Genomic DNA, 14,727 nt, shown 5'->3' on the forward strand with positions numbered 1-14,727 from the left:
CTTCATGATGAATATCTGGGTGTTGAATAATTAATGAAATAAAAACAAAAGGATCCTATGCAAATAAACATTCAATTCAACTGCGCAATATAAGATGTTTGTAGCATAACAAACGGGGGGGGGGGTATGAACGAACATACAATGTATTTAGCAGACATGTAAAAACTTCTAAGAGGGCATATTGGATGGCGATAGATCATGCATGATTAAATGAAGACCGACATGAGTATCTCGTAATCCCCCGTATTAGCAATAATTGGATGAGCCATCAAGTTTTGGTCCATTTGATTCTGTTGATTGCGATATCCAAAAGTAGGGAATGCAGATACACAAGGCAAAACTTATCTTTTTACAGTCTGTCTATCCTTCTTATAAGATCTCCAGTAATGCACTTACTGGTGCTCGGCGACGAATTCATTACGATTAGATTAATATTGCAAGACGAGTTGTAACACACGTTATCCAAAAACTGCTTTGGCACTCGCTTATTACTGTATCATTTCAGACTGCTGTGGGGTGATTGGACCAAACTGCATGGCTTCAAAAAGCAAATCGCGAAGTGCATGGCACGTAATTGAAGGCAAGATTTTGTCGTAAAAACGCAAGACTGATGCTTTAGAAACCAATCATGACTTGGCGCGCGAGTGCCATAGGACTGCTGACGATTAAAAGCAACGTGATAGGCCTACTTGGCTCTCTGATGCAGTCGCAGCACATTAATGATTGTCGCAAGAAGACTTTTTGAATTTTGATCTATTTACATATATCAGTCACGTGATTTCACATGAAATGTTATTTTGTAATTCACTCCGGATGGTAAATAGGTCATGATCTGGTATAGGTCGTTGTATCTCGGACATAATATGAGAAGTCTGAATAAGACCGTGTGAAACCCTTACCCTTACTGTATAGGATTAAGTATTTAATCATTAACACACTAAACGCAACAACCCGCAAGACATATTGTTATTCAAATCTGTATTTTCCTTTGATTTTTTTTTTCCACTTCTGTGGAAGGTGAGGATTTTTCTAATATTTCTGCCACTGTCTGTTCTCTGAAAATCAATGACAGAATTATGATAATGACTTCGATTGAATCTTAACGAATTCATAATATTTCCTCAATATATGATGCTGTGCATACATGTGTCGTTAGATGGTGTATAGATATGAAGCAATAATGGTATTGAACGCGTATTATAATCATAAGAACATGAAAGTGATGTGACAGTGACATGACCAGAACGTCTTTTTTGTGCTCTGTATTAGAAGGCATTATGAATGACGCCCTCATTCTTTATGCCGCGTTTTCGTGATTTTCTATAACTTCCCATCGACCGCTTGCCTTTTACTTCATTACTCTGGAGAAGCGTTTTAATACCTGTCGGTTACAATTTCCACTGAATGTGATGAAAATTTACAAGGCTAGCTTCCATAATATCCGCACCCAAAACATGACAATATTTGACAAAGGTCTCCATCTCCTGCATTGATTAAGGAATGTAGAGCAGTCTGTTGGGAGACCCTTCTTCAGGGTCTTCTACAACATTCTTGGTGGAGTCATCGATGATCTTAGTTCTGAGTTCCTCAGGAGTGAGAGATCCGTCGTTGCCGAGTGCAATCGCCAGGGCCCCTGTGGGGAGAGGTGGTAGGAATGTTAACGAGCGAGGTGTTAGGCGTGATCTATACTAACGGAGTTTGTAAATACATGTATTAATAGATCTTTTCAGTGTGAAAGTAACTGAAAGAAACAAAGACTGACGAGCCGTAGTATGTATACACAATCATCTGAATTCAAGAGGAGGAAAATTAAAGTGAGCGTGGTATAATGTATCCTCGCAAGTGATCACCTGATCGTTTTGTATGTGTGTGTGTATGTGTGTGTGTGCTTTTTTTTCTTTTGTATGGTGTGGTGCATGTAAAGATTGTCCACACTGATCAATGTGTGCTTTATTTTGATTGTTGTTCATGCTAGTCTGCAAGTAGCCTAAAGGGATGAGAAACATCGTCGTGTCCATACTTGAAAATATCCTCATGATATTGGCTATATTCTATTCGTCTCTTTTTTTTTGTAACTCACTCCACTCGTACACACACACACACACACACGCACACTGAAATCCTCTCTTAATCCGATCTCTTTCTGCAAAAGATTATGGGAACCCACCGGTAACATGGGGGCAAGCCATGGAGGTGCCGCTGATGGTGTTGATAGCAGACACGCCAGTGTACCACGTGCTAGTAATGTCCACTCCAGGGGCAAATATATCGACACAGGTGCCGTATGCCGAAAAGGAGCCACGCTTATCTCCGCTATCTGTTGCGCCCACCGTTATGGCCTGGTCACCGATATGATGTCACAATAATATAATATGACAAGATAAGACTTTCAGTTTAAATGCAGATGTCATTTTGCAAACTGAGCGGAAATTTATGTAAGGCGTCTATCAATCATGATTATGTTTTTATGTTTGTATGTTTGTTTGTTTGTCTGTTTTACTTGACAAGTCAAACTTTTTAGGTCAAGAGGATCCGAGAGGAGAAGGCAATCTTTTTTTTTTTTTCAGCTACACTGAAACCAGATGACTTTACTGCGATTTTTTTTTCTTGTCATCTTGAACTTCTTATACCAACCAAGTTGACTTAATTGGCGAACACATATATACAACAAAACTTGCATTTCGTTTGCACTTTTAAGCTCCCGATTTATTACCATTCACTGGAACGGCCACTCGGTGCAGGTTTTGTGTTTTAAATCAATTGACCTAACGTTGAGTCAGTAATTGATAATAAATAAGATGCAATGAGTATAATAATGACATCGTATTAGTTTTCCATTTCTCCACGTGTTTCGTAATAGCTAAGTTACCAATGAACAAGAATCATAAAATTGCATTATTAGGATAATGCAGCACTTGCCTCATTTTTTTCCTTCAAATTATGGTCTAAGTCCTTGGTTTCGATGAAAACACGGGAAAAAGGACTTACGCGTGGGCTCCTAGCAGGCGATGCGTCACAAGCATCTGCGTCGTTATTCCCGGCCGACACAGACACTGGCACGCCTGTGTTCACGAGGCTGGCTACAGCTGCGTCTAGAGCATTGGACACGCCTCCGCCAAGGGACATGGATGCCACGGCAGGTTTAATGGCATTTGCTGCTACCCAGTCCACTCCTGCAGCGTGACAACACATGGGAGGACAACATCAAGAGGATTAGGAAAGCTCGATGAAACATTCGTACCTATATAATGAGGTTTTGGTACCCTGGGGTATACCAAACAGAAATCGGCCATTTTCTTGAATAATGTTATTATTATTATTGTTATTATCATTATTATTATCATTATTATTATTACTATTATCATTATCATTATTATTATCATTATTGTTATTATTGTTATTATCATTATTATTATCGTTATTATCATCATTATTATCATTAATATTATTATCATTATTATTTTTATTATTATTATCGTCATCATTATTATTATCATTTTTATTTATTCGGCTTTCAGTCTCAAATATCAATATTACATTTTTCAAAATCAAAACATACACTGGAGAGGTAAGGGTGCACCAGGTTGGGCAGCCCGGGTCGTACCCTGGGTTACCAAAAATGGGGGACAGAATTTATTAGTGTTTTGTAAAAGAATGTTGTTGCAGCAATGAGCTCAGCAGTGCAGCATCATCATAACACACTTGTTATACTAGTGATCTCAGCGTCACATGCAGACAGCAGCACCGCATATAATAATGATGATAAAATCATGATAATAATAAGGTCCTATTTACCCAGGATAGCCTCGATCTTCAGTGTTGCCACTGCTCTACCAGAGGGCCCTGCCATTGTTATTACCCTAGCGTTGCCAAGTACCCATTTATACACCTGGGTGGAGAGGGACATGGTGGGTAAAAACATCCTGTCCAAGGACGTAAGCACGGGGCGGGATTCGAACTAGCGTCCTCCGATCGGGAGTCACGAGTCTTATCCACTATGCCACAGCGTTGCCAATCCAAGGAAGACGTAAGGAATCATGGGATGAGTTCGCGGATTGATAATGACATTATGTTATTCTTAAATACTTTTTAAGATTGCAAAAGCATGTTTAAAAAAAATATAAGAAGTATCATTACAATTTTTGTTGTATTACGGTCTAAAAAGACATAACAAGACCGATTGTTGAAATAATATGGCAACCACAATGACAGTGTGTAACTGTACATCTTGCGAACACGGTATGGCGCTACACAACACTGGAACTCGGGGTAGGTATGACATACCCCAGAGTACTGAGTGGTGCAACATAATGATGTAATGCTCTGCTAAAATAACAACTGCTGGAAATCATACCGTCAATAACCTGTGCGTTGGTACCACTTCCAAGGCAGTTGAGAACCCTCACGCCGTAGAGGGCAGCCCCGTGGGCGATACCGTACGAGTTCGCTCCAACTGTCCCAGCACAGTGCGTGCCATGTCCGTCACAATCGATCCCATGCTGATGCAAAGCGACGATCGAGAGGAAGAGCAACACATAAACAAACAAAAGAACAATGCAAAAACAAGAACATCTAAATTCAGTAATAGCAGATACATGCAATTATGTTATGGGCTACCATGACGATATTCAGAAAGACCACATGAATTACTTTACTGCTTTAAACTGTTCTAGTTTCCATGTTATCTTGGCTGTGCTTGGTTGGCGGCACTGGAAGTTCTTATGCTCATGTCTTAAATGGGGATCAAAATATTCTGACAGAACTGACATTTACCGGTCATGCACCTGATAAAGGGTGATGAAGACATGCCGTGACATTAAACAATCCAAAGCTATCAAAGTTGAATTCTCATCAGATATTGTGTGCCTAGTAAATTTCTGCTGTGTGTCCTGATTGCCGATGTTGTTGTTTTCTGCTTGTTTGATAGAGCAGTATAATTGTAAAGAGGACCGATAAGATGTAACCCAGATAGTTATGAGTTGATTAATAAAGAACGGCCATACGTTTGTTTCAATTAGACGAGACTGGAAGCACAAGAGAGTATAGGTAGAGAGGTAAAGTGACCGAAAAGGAGAGCGAGAGATCGAGAGAGATTTTAGGAAAGAGTTCTAAAAAGTGTGGAGAAAGAATTATTGGTGGTGCTCTGATGAAAACTCAGGTAGCCTGCGCCTCCATTCCGGAACATTCTGCTCTTATTCTGAGCGCTTTGTCCTTTATAAAGCTGTGAGCCGTTTTGGCAACTATATTCATTTCCTCTCCACAAAATAATTTTTGGCAAATATATTCAACTCTAGAACAACTTAAAGAATAATAAAGTATCAAGTTCAAACGTTCAAAATTCAGTGAATAGTTTGTTTGAAACCCAAGGTATACTTTTGATGTCGTGGCAATACCTCGTCTTGTTTATATGGCATGTTTATGTGAATAGAAATGATTAACATTGGCGGGTTTTCTTGTAGAAATGCAAAAACAAAAATCACCTTGGTTTAAACGTTTTCTTTATCTTATTTTATTGACGTTGTTGCCCATGTATTTGTCAGATTTTTTTTTCAATTCAATTCAAATGAAAATTTATTTCTAACGAGACATGTTTGTTGTCGATGCAGATTCGCAAAAACAAATAAAACGTACGATGTATTACAACAAAGGAATGTGCATATAAGGAACTAATAATTGTTCAAAATAACTGCGTTAATTAATAATAATTTCGCATAATTTTTATTCTAAAATTTTTAGTTGATATTAAGCACTGACAATCTCTTCAACATACCTGTCCTCCTCCTACGGCATCATATCCTACTTGGGCCCTTCCAGCGAAGTAGATGTTATCCGGATAGATACCGGTGTCGAGAACGTACACACTCACTCCACTTCCGTCACCTGAACAAAACGATATGCACAGGAGTATAACCTCTCCTCTGCTACATCAGAGTACGAAATGGATGAAACTTTCACTGGCTCATTCTCTATCAATATTTTACATGGATTGATTACGGAGTATAATTATGTGTGTGATCTTTGTGATATGTTGTGGCAGCGACAGCATTGAATGTGATCTCCGTAACGCCTTCTGTGAAATACGGTTATGAAGGTGATGAAGGAAAAATAAATACGTACTAACAAAGATGTAGGGCCTACCGAACAGGCAGCAATTTATTTACACTCCTAAATTTCAGTTAAGGTGAATATTCACGTTAATCGAAATTTATGAAATTTGATTTTATGGAAACGTGGACATTTTTTTGTATTATTACGTGCAATGACCGCTCACTAGTTTTATACGCTGTATATTTTCTTCACTTTTTTGAACATACAACAATTTGACTTTATCTTCCACAAATAATGTGCATGATTTGTTAAGCTTTTGTTCCTGTCGAACTGTATTTGTTTCACCAAGATGATACCAACTAACCAAAACAACAACAACAACAACAAGAAAACCATTGAATGATATACTTAGTATAATAGTAATTATAAATGCAGCAACACGGGTAAAATAGGCGGCAGACGTTATGAGGGTGCACGTCATGAGACCGACACCCACGAGTCATACAGCCCACGAGTCATACAGCTCACGAGTCATACAGCCCATGAGTTCTACACTAAGCAAGCAAAGCCCACGAGACCGATGCATTATTAAAGCCCAGTGTTGTCTTTGTCGAACTCGCGGGCTGTTTTTACCTATAGCGTGTCGAAATCATGGGCTTTATTTGCCTAGTGTCGAACTCATGCTGGGCTGCATGACTCGTGAGCTGTATGACTCATGGACCTGTTTTCAGTGTCGAACTCGTGGGCTGTATGACTCGTGGGTGTCGGTCTCGTGGGATGACCCCCGTTATGATTATGATTCCGATAATGTTTGTGATTACTGTGACATGTTATTTGGAGTTACCACTGCAGCGAGGTGTCACATAGTCACAGCCTCATGATGGAATCAGAGGTCAACATCTATCACCATTACCCACAAATAATGTCTCTTGCATGTCTGCCTTTCTGCTTCTTGTATAACCTACTTTTCATTGCCATTAATACACTTAAAGTCAACACATTTTTGCACAATGTCTACATCATAATATGCAGGGTTGTTTGTTGAGGGGTGTGATCTAAAATCTGCCTTCCCTGTTGCTCCTGATCTGTTTTATGACACTTCATTACATGGTTCTAGAGGGGCGTATCATTATGATGACATTGAACGTCTGAAAAAAGAAAAAGACTCGTTGCGTCTGAAATTATGATTAATCCAACAAAATGACAGTTGTCGGTTTCCTATTTAAACCTTCAAATTAATTGGCCCTTATAACCAAACAGCGAAAATATAACACATCAACAAGACAATAAATAGGACTTAAGCCCTACAATCAACAATCAAACGTATACATGAACAAATAGATCAATGTACATAATATTACGAATTACGAATTACAAAAATAATATTTCTGTTGTGATGTGTATACCTGTAAATTCCGCTTGACCGTCCAAGGGCAGGTAACGCTGATCCACTCGATCAATGCCCCAAGAGCCCGGAACAAAGTTAGATTTGACCAGTCCGTTTTCCTCAATGTAGGATACCTCTTCCATCGCCAAGAACTATAGAATTCAAGGAAAATTTGCATCGATTTCACCGATCAGGACAAGAGAAAGAAAAAGACCCGCAGATCAATTAGCGCCTGAGCAAAACAGATATATTCTCTAGTGGGTTTGTAAATGTAATCATTTAATTCCAAATATATCTATTTTCAGTATTTTACTGCAATTAATTTTCACCATCATTTACAATTTATCGCTCAATTCTGAAGTAAACAAATATTATTTCCAATCAACAAAATTACTTGGATGTAGCACGTAATGTGCTTCCGATAGATAAATGATCAGTTTAATCTCTGAGCATTCCCGTAGCTTTTATCGTTCACGATTTTTAGTTCTTTTATCAATCCCTTTGTTTAATAATTGCCGCCACTCCTACATGGACTCATATTTAAAGTTAAATTCTTCTCATGCATACATGCATAACAAAACCCAAACATACCTATTGCTCTTCTGTGAAGTAGGTCAAAACTAGAATTTGATGTGGGTCTTTTTCCCTTCATCCCTTTTCGTAGCAAATTTTCTCTTCTTTCTATCTCTTCACTTCTCCTTATCTTTCTATTCCTATACCTCACTCTTCATCCCTGTGTATTTGTTTTCCCCCACGTCTGTTTCTCCTTATAGTTTCCAAACCTTGTTGACGTTCGAATCCGACAATTTAGCCGCAAATCCATCGAAGACATGTCGGTAGACAGACAAGACGGTCATGTTCGCCGAGCTGGTCGAGTTGATGGTGGAGAACTTTTGAATGAAGGCATCAGCTTTGAAGCCAGGCTACAAGCGCACATAGAAAGAGAAACAATTCATGTATTTCTGTTAATTCACCTTTCCCCCACTTTTTCACCTTTCATTCACAACGTTAACACATCAATGAAGAGACACCGTTGTTGATTTAGTAACATTCACCTCATTTTCCCGTATATAAAGGGAACCTAATTGGTACGCACAAAAATGTGTCAACAAAAAAGAAAAATGTCAATACCTTTACGATCTATGCTTGTTTATGTATTTGAATGTTATACAGAAAGGATATGAACTGTGATGTAAATGTAAAATGTAAGATGTAAAATTGATTATATAAACTGTTTTGACCCAAAAAGGAAGATATTAAAGTCTGGTTTATATCGATCAATTTCGTATTTTCCTTTCCTAAAGCATCTCGCTAATGTTTAGATGCTGTATGAATAAATAAATGAATAAATAGATAAATATATATACATCTGCATATGATAGATGTATATCAAACTTATTTCTGTTGGGTGGTTGACCACAATAGACAGCTTGTTAATAGTTCAGCAAAGCGAGCTACTCCCCAAAGAAGTAAACAACGGTAGAAAGCAAGAGCTAACACAATTCAAGTGTTTGTTCTAGAGATATGCAGTCATAAATTGCATGACATGCGGTGAGATACTCATTGACGTCGCTGCGTTTGCATGCATGCTAAATGCATGAAAACTCTTTCGAGGGTACAGCGTGAACGGAAAGCGAGTGCTATGTACATAAAGCTCTTAACCTATCACATGACCTAATAATAGTTTTCTCGCAGACACGTGATGATGTGAACCTGTATGAAACACTGCATGTGCTTACTACTCAATTGGCATTGTGTTTTGAGAATAATTACGAATTGGAAACATCTAATTCGTCCAGGTATCGAAGGGTACAGTGCGGAAATAACAATTTTTGATAGTCGTTTGAACCGTAGGGAGCGTTTGCGTATTAAAATTTACAGTCTTGTTTGATACAGAATGGCATAGGATGCGGCAGGTAACACACACGTATCCAACATTATCATCAACATTATTATCAACAACAATGACTGAATTTCACGGTTACCGAATCCGTTTTTCTTTTCCTTTTTCTATCTGCAACCAACTATAAATGCCTGTTTTATGCGAGTTCACCGACGTAAAGCTTCCAATTCAGTCCTTTCATGTCTATCACAGCTGAACCATGGAGGTCGCTACATGCCGGATCTGTTCTCTCTTTTGATAGTCGTGTTGTTTGTGTCTGGCATGGCCCTAACCCCGGGACGCTCCGTGTACACAGTTACACACTGTGGGAGCGTCCTGAGTCAATAGAGTGCTATATCGGTAAGCTTGAAAAACATACACAGTCTGTCACAGATTTTCGCGCCTCCGTAAGTTTCGAATTTCACTAGAAAAAAACTTGCTTTTATAGTATACATAAGATTCTTATCTAATTCCTACCATACGTTCACCTTGTTCTTGTTCACACTGGTCCAATGATCTTGAAAAAACGTTTTTTTTTACAGGTCCATCTCCTAGCTCCCCATCCCATTCACCATTTTCGAAATCAGTATGCAGTACACTGCGCACGTAAATATTCATGTGCTGGGCGGAGTCGCAATGCTTTTAGCCTTCTGACAAGGCCTGCGCGCGCGTACCCACCCAGAAAGCAACGCAATATACAGCGAGAGGATTTGCCACAACAGTATGATATGGCCTTGCCATAAAGCTACAGCTGTACAGATGAATTGACGGCCAGCGCATGCGCACAAGTTTCAAATCCATTGACTGTGTAAGATGTCGTTCTCCCAAGTTCCTTTCGACCGAGTCGTATTTAACTCATCAATTTAAGCAGAAATGGAATATTGACAGGACCAAAAGTTGAACGCAGTCAGTCTTCAACATTATAACTTCACCTGTAAGTCTTCATATTACAGAATTTTTGCGATTCTATATTGATATTTAGGCGCTATACTTCGCCTGTCATGATCATATCTGCTACAATGCGCAGCCCCAACACTGCGTGTTGGGCTGGTCGCAGTTAGCATGGCCCTTGCTACTACTGTATAAGCTTTAAACGTGCACAAGATGACAACAGCCATTTACCACTGGCATATTTCCTCTGTCTGTCCTTCGTGCGAACTTTTAGTCGCACTGCGTGATATTGGTGCACATAAAAATATTTTGTGTACTCTACACTATAATAACTATAATCTGCGCCCACCAATGCTATTTCCTTATTTCTCTTTTATCAGCATAAATGGATACGTCGTGTTTATTTTTCCTGTTAAAATGCAACAATTGCAGCACACCCTCATGGCAAAATGCAATACGGCAGTTTGATACATGTTCCACATTGAGACATATGACTATGATCCAGAACCGACTGAACATGTTTTGTTTACACAGCAACAAAGAAAATCGATAACGCACTACGTAAGCAGAGTTACCTTCAGCACGACGATGTACTGTCCAGCTATACGGTCTTCTTCCGATTTTTTCAGCAGTTTTCCCCATGGCTTGGACTCGACGGCGAGAGCCAAAACTGTGAGGAGGAGAAGTGTTAGTCCACTGTACCGCGCCATGGCGACCAGGAGGGTACGGCGATAGGAGAACTTCTAAAACAATGCTCCCAACAGGTGCCGTTGGTGCCTGGTGGGTCTCTGAACCGTCACAGACAATGCAAGCTCGTGACTATAATTCCACCCTGATTTCGACTTTGGCCCTCTATATCAAATTTGTAGCCGATACTTAACTCAAATGTGACAAAACGCTTGTGATCAGCCTTCATCACGTGAAACGTTTAATTGGCGTGCAACGTTATGTTTCCCTTCGATATGTTGGCAACCAGACTTTGAAACACAAAGCACTGTCGACCCTTTTCTAGATCCTTTTTATCTGTATTTCATATTTTCTCTGCACGTGGTGGTGGACTTTAATCTGACGAGTAATAACCATATTGCCCTTACGAGTGCTTTATTTATTACAAGTGCGTTTCTATCAAAGTATACACATCATGTTTATTGATTGCCGTAGTTGTAGTATGGGTCTACTCTGAAACAACAAAGTTGTTTGATGGTAAATAAATAACGAAACGTACTGGATAATCTAGAGGTTGCGTGGATATCAAGTAATGATAGACAAAGGTTTATATTTTCGAAGCCATTTCGATTTTACGAAAAAATTTGATGTCTAATCTAATCATATTCAGTTTCTTGATAGTGATAACTTTACATAAGTGATTTCTTCCTCTAATGAATTATGAACCAAGGAATATAATCATTCTTAAACATCAAGCCCGACGATCACACGTTGATTGTGGTCAAAATGTGGTTGCAGTGGTTAAGGGACGTATTGACTTTATCAATGCATCTGGTTAATTGTGTTGATCTGATGATTAACTGTGATGGACGCGGCAGTCCCAGACACTTGGATACACATGAATTATAGATGCTTAGCCAAATGTTCCAGGTAAAATTTGTATACACCCTTGGATATCATTGCTTGTACCTCAAAAAATACGCAGCACTCTTATCTCTGCGAGGTGCAATCACCATGCCTTTCAAGATCTCGGTCACTGAAAAAAAATGATGAATTTGGAAAGCCTTGTTTGGAAGGAAAAAGCGAATTCATCACAAAGTGAAATGGGGTAATTTCTGATGATATCAAGTACCTTGTACTAAGGAAGGGCTGTTTCTTAATTTTGCTTAATATACGTTTTACTTTTCCAATACACATTATCATATTATTGTGCGTTTGAAATCATTACACAATACATTTGCTCTTCCCCTGACAGACAGAATGTAGAATAAGAACGACTACAAGAACCAACAACGAAATTATACCGTATGTCCCCCCCCCCCCACCATTACCACCACAAAAAATGAATAAATGAATAAATAGATACAATCGGACTTTCAGCACCAGTAACTTTGAAAAGAGAACAGATTTTGAAAATCAATCAGAATATAGATTCAGGGTATGAAACTAACTTATTACCTACATCTTGCAGAAATCAACCTTGAAGAGAAATAGGGATCTTTGTAAAGCATGTCAGACATTGTCAGAATTCCCTTTCCTCCAAGTTTTGTAATGAGACGTGTTGTCCATCACACTTTACAAATATTAAGTTATTCCTTGTGTTCTTCCACAAGAAGAACATCTCTTTTGAAAAAGTAACTACTTGTTTCTTTTCATTTTCAACTAACAAAAGTACAAAAATAGTAATGAGATACATCAAAAAAGGAGGTAAATTTCTGAGTTTTGCAAACGTTGGTTAGGTGTGAGAACAAATGATTAAAGAAATATATTAAATTCTTAACTTATGAAAGATTGGATTGAGCTCTTACTTCTTTTTGACTTTCTGTTTTTCATCAAAATGATAATGAACAATAATATTTACATATTTACAGATTTGAAGAATTTTATTGCAAAATGAGCTAAGCGCCTATTCTTCAACATTTCAAAGTAAGTCCATCATTAGATAAAGCAAAATTAAACCTTTCCAGCAATACCTCACTTGTGACATAACAAGGAATATATTAAAAGTTATGATTAAAAATACCCTGTATTTTCTTATCATTTTCTTTGTTTTCAAGCAGATTTGATTACAAATATCTCAACTAAACAAGAATGGAGTTAGCTCGTTTTGCAATAAAACTCTTAACTTATAAATGTACAAACAGATATATGTTCTTTGTTTTCAAGCAGCTTTAATCACAAATATCTCAACTAAACAAGAATGGAGTTAGCTCGTTTTCCAATAAAACTCTTCATTTATAAAAGTATACACACGGATATAATGTTATGAGCAGAAAGTGAATTCTTGGGTCAGCTGCCCTGTAGTTGTGAGCACAATGTTTTCAATCACATGGATGCCAAGAGCATCCAAGTGCTAAACCCGGAAGAAACAGACCCTTCACAATCACAGACAATCTTTACAAAGATCTACATTTCCCCCATGACCTCTGATCCAAACTGAAAGGACCTTTCTGCAAGATGTAGGTAACAAGTAATAGTTTTACTGAAATACAATGCGTACATTCCGATTGTATTTTATTTCTTGACACACTATATACAGCCAATAACTGAGCGGTGATATCCTCGTCTTTAGTTACAGCACGTATTTTCTGCAGTTTTTTTTTTTTAATTTTACTGAAACAGTATTTGGATTGTTTGATAATTATTTCGAAATTTATCAATGCGTAAATTCCGATTGTATTTTTTTGACATACTGTACACAGCCAACAACTAAGCGGTGATATCCCAGTCTTTAGTCACAGCAAGTACAATGTATTCTCAGCAGTTGTCTCTTTTTCTTCAAGCCGAGTTTTTCATTTTTAGTCATTTATTATGATGCTTCTTTAAAAACCAATCCTTCCCTCCTTTCTCCTCGCTCATCCCCTATACCTATCCTTCTCTCCTCTATCTCTCTCTCTTCTTTCCTTTTGGGTTCTTCTTTCTTCTTCTTTTTTTTTTGTCTGTATCTAAAACAGTAAAACGCAAAACGCAATGAAGGGTACCCTCATTATTCACTCCGATCAATACGAATTGGACACTTTAATCTGTGCATGCAAAAGTTTATTGTGTACAATGATAAAAAAATAGGTACAAAATTATAGACAAAGAAGAAATCTCTACGTGTGTAATAGGAAGTGTGGCATTCAACCCCAAATCAAGGATGCAAAAGCTTAGCCTAATATCTCTCCTCATTTAATTAGTTGCTATCATGAACACCAAAAAAAAAAAAACAACAACGATCATTAGTCCTCCAAAGAATGTGAAACTTTGAGGTGTTAGTTGTTACGTATCGAACTACAAATTTGTCATTAACTAGCATGGCAACATTTAAATCCGTTTGCCTAACTGGAGAGAGGGAGAAAATTTTGGTGGTAGCTTGTTTGGCAGTCAAAATAATACTTGAAGCTCGCTCTCAATATCTCACAAGTCGATCACTGACATAATGAGATCATTCACAAAGACAACATGTAAATTGATTTTCATGATTTTAAACAACCTTACCTGCCCCGATTATTAACATTTAAATGTTGCTATAGCCATGCTCGCACCTGGTTCCAACCCAAGCTATACGACAAAATACTGACATCATTGATATCGATACTCTGTACCACTTGGAGTAACCCCAGAAATATTCTATGGAAATCTTTGATATGATTATCATTTATGTATAGTATGCATCATAGCCAATTATAAGAAAACAATTTTAGACACGCTGTATTTGTTATGGTAGCATGGTTGCGATCTAATCTCAGCTCCTGTTGTCTCGTCATATTGGTTACATGTCTTTCTAGTACCTGCACATGACAATATCACTCTTTACTTACAAAAATAGAAAAGGAAGATAAATATGTATTTTTTTCAAACAAGTTCCCGA

The 14,727-nt window shown here is 38.0% G+C and overlaps 1 protein-coding gene across 1 annotated transcript; it reads right to left on the reverse strand.

Moving 5' to 3' along the window:
* Positions 1–1,493: 1,493 nt before the first annotated feature.
* On the reverse strand, positions 1,494–7,578 carry LOC140241812 (extracellular serine proteinase-like). Its single transcript, XM_072321567.1, has 6 exons — positions 7,455–7,578; positions 5,771–5,880; positions 4,355–4,499; positions 2,989–3,173; positions 2,168–2,339; positions 1,494–1,633 (listed from the first exon to the last, which is right to left on the reverse strand). Exons 1-6 carry the CDS (start codon positions 7,576–7,578, stop codon positions 1,494–1,496), a joined length of 876 nt encoding a protein of 291 aa, XP_072177668.1.
* Between the last annotated feature and the right edge of the window lie 7,149 nt (positions 7,579–14,727).

This window comes from Diadema setosum, chromosome 18, assembly GCF_964275005.1.
Source record: "Diadema setosum chromosome 18, eeDiaSeto1, whole genome shotgun sequence".
In the NCBI taxonomy this organism is placed as follows: Eukaryota; Metazoa; Echinodermata; class Echinoidea; order Diadematoida; family Diadematidae; genus Diadema; species Diadema setosum.

Excerpts from the sequence above, each read along its gene's own strand:
- LOC140241812 (XM_072321567.1), bottom strand. The coding sequence starts at position 7,578 with ATGGAAGAGGTATCCTACATTGAGGAAAACGGACTGGTCAAATCTAAC. Across the intron at positions 5,881-7,454 it reads CGGTCAAGCGGAATTTACAG|GTGACGGAAGTGGAGTGAGT; the intron begins GTATACACATCA and ends CGTTTTGTTCAG. Across the intron at positions 4,500-5,770 it reads ATGCCGTAGGAGGAGGACAG|CATGGGATCGATTGTGACGG; the intron begins GTATGTTGAAGA and ends GCTTTGCATCAG.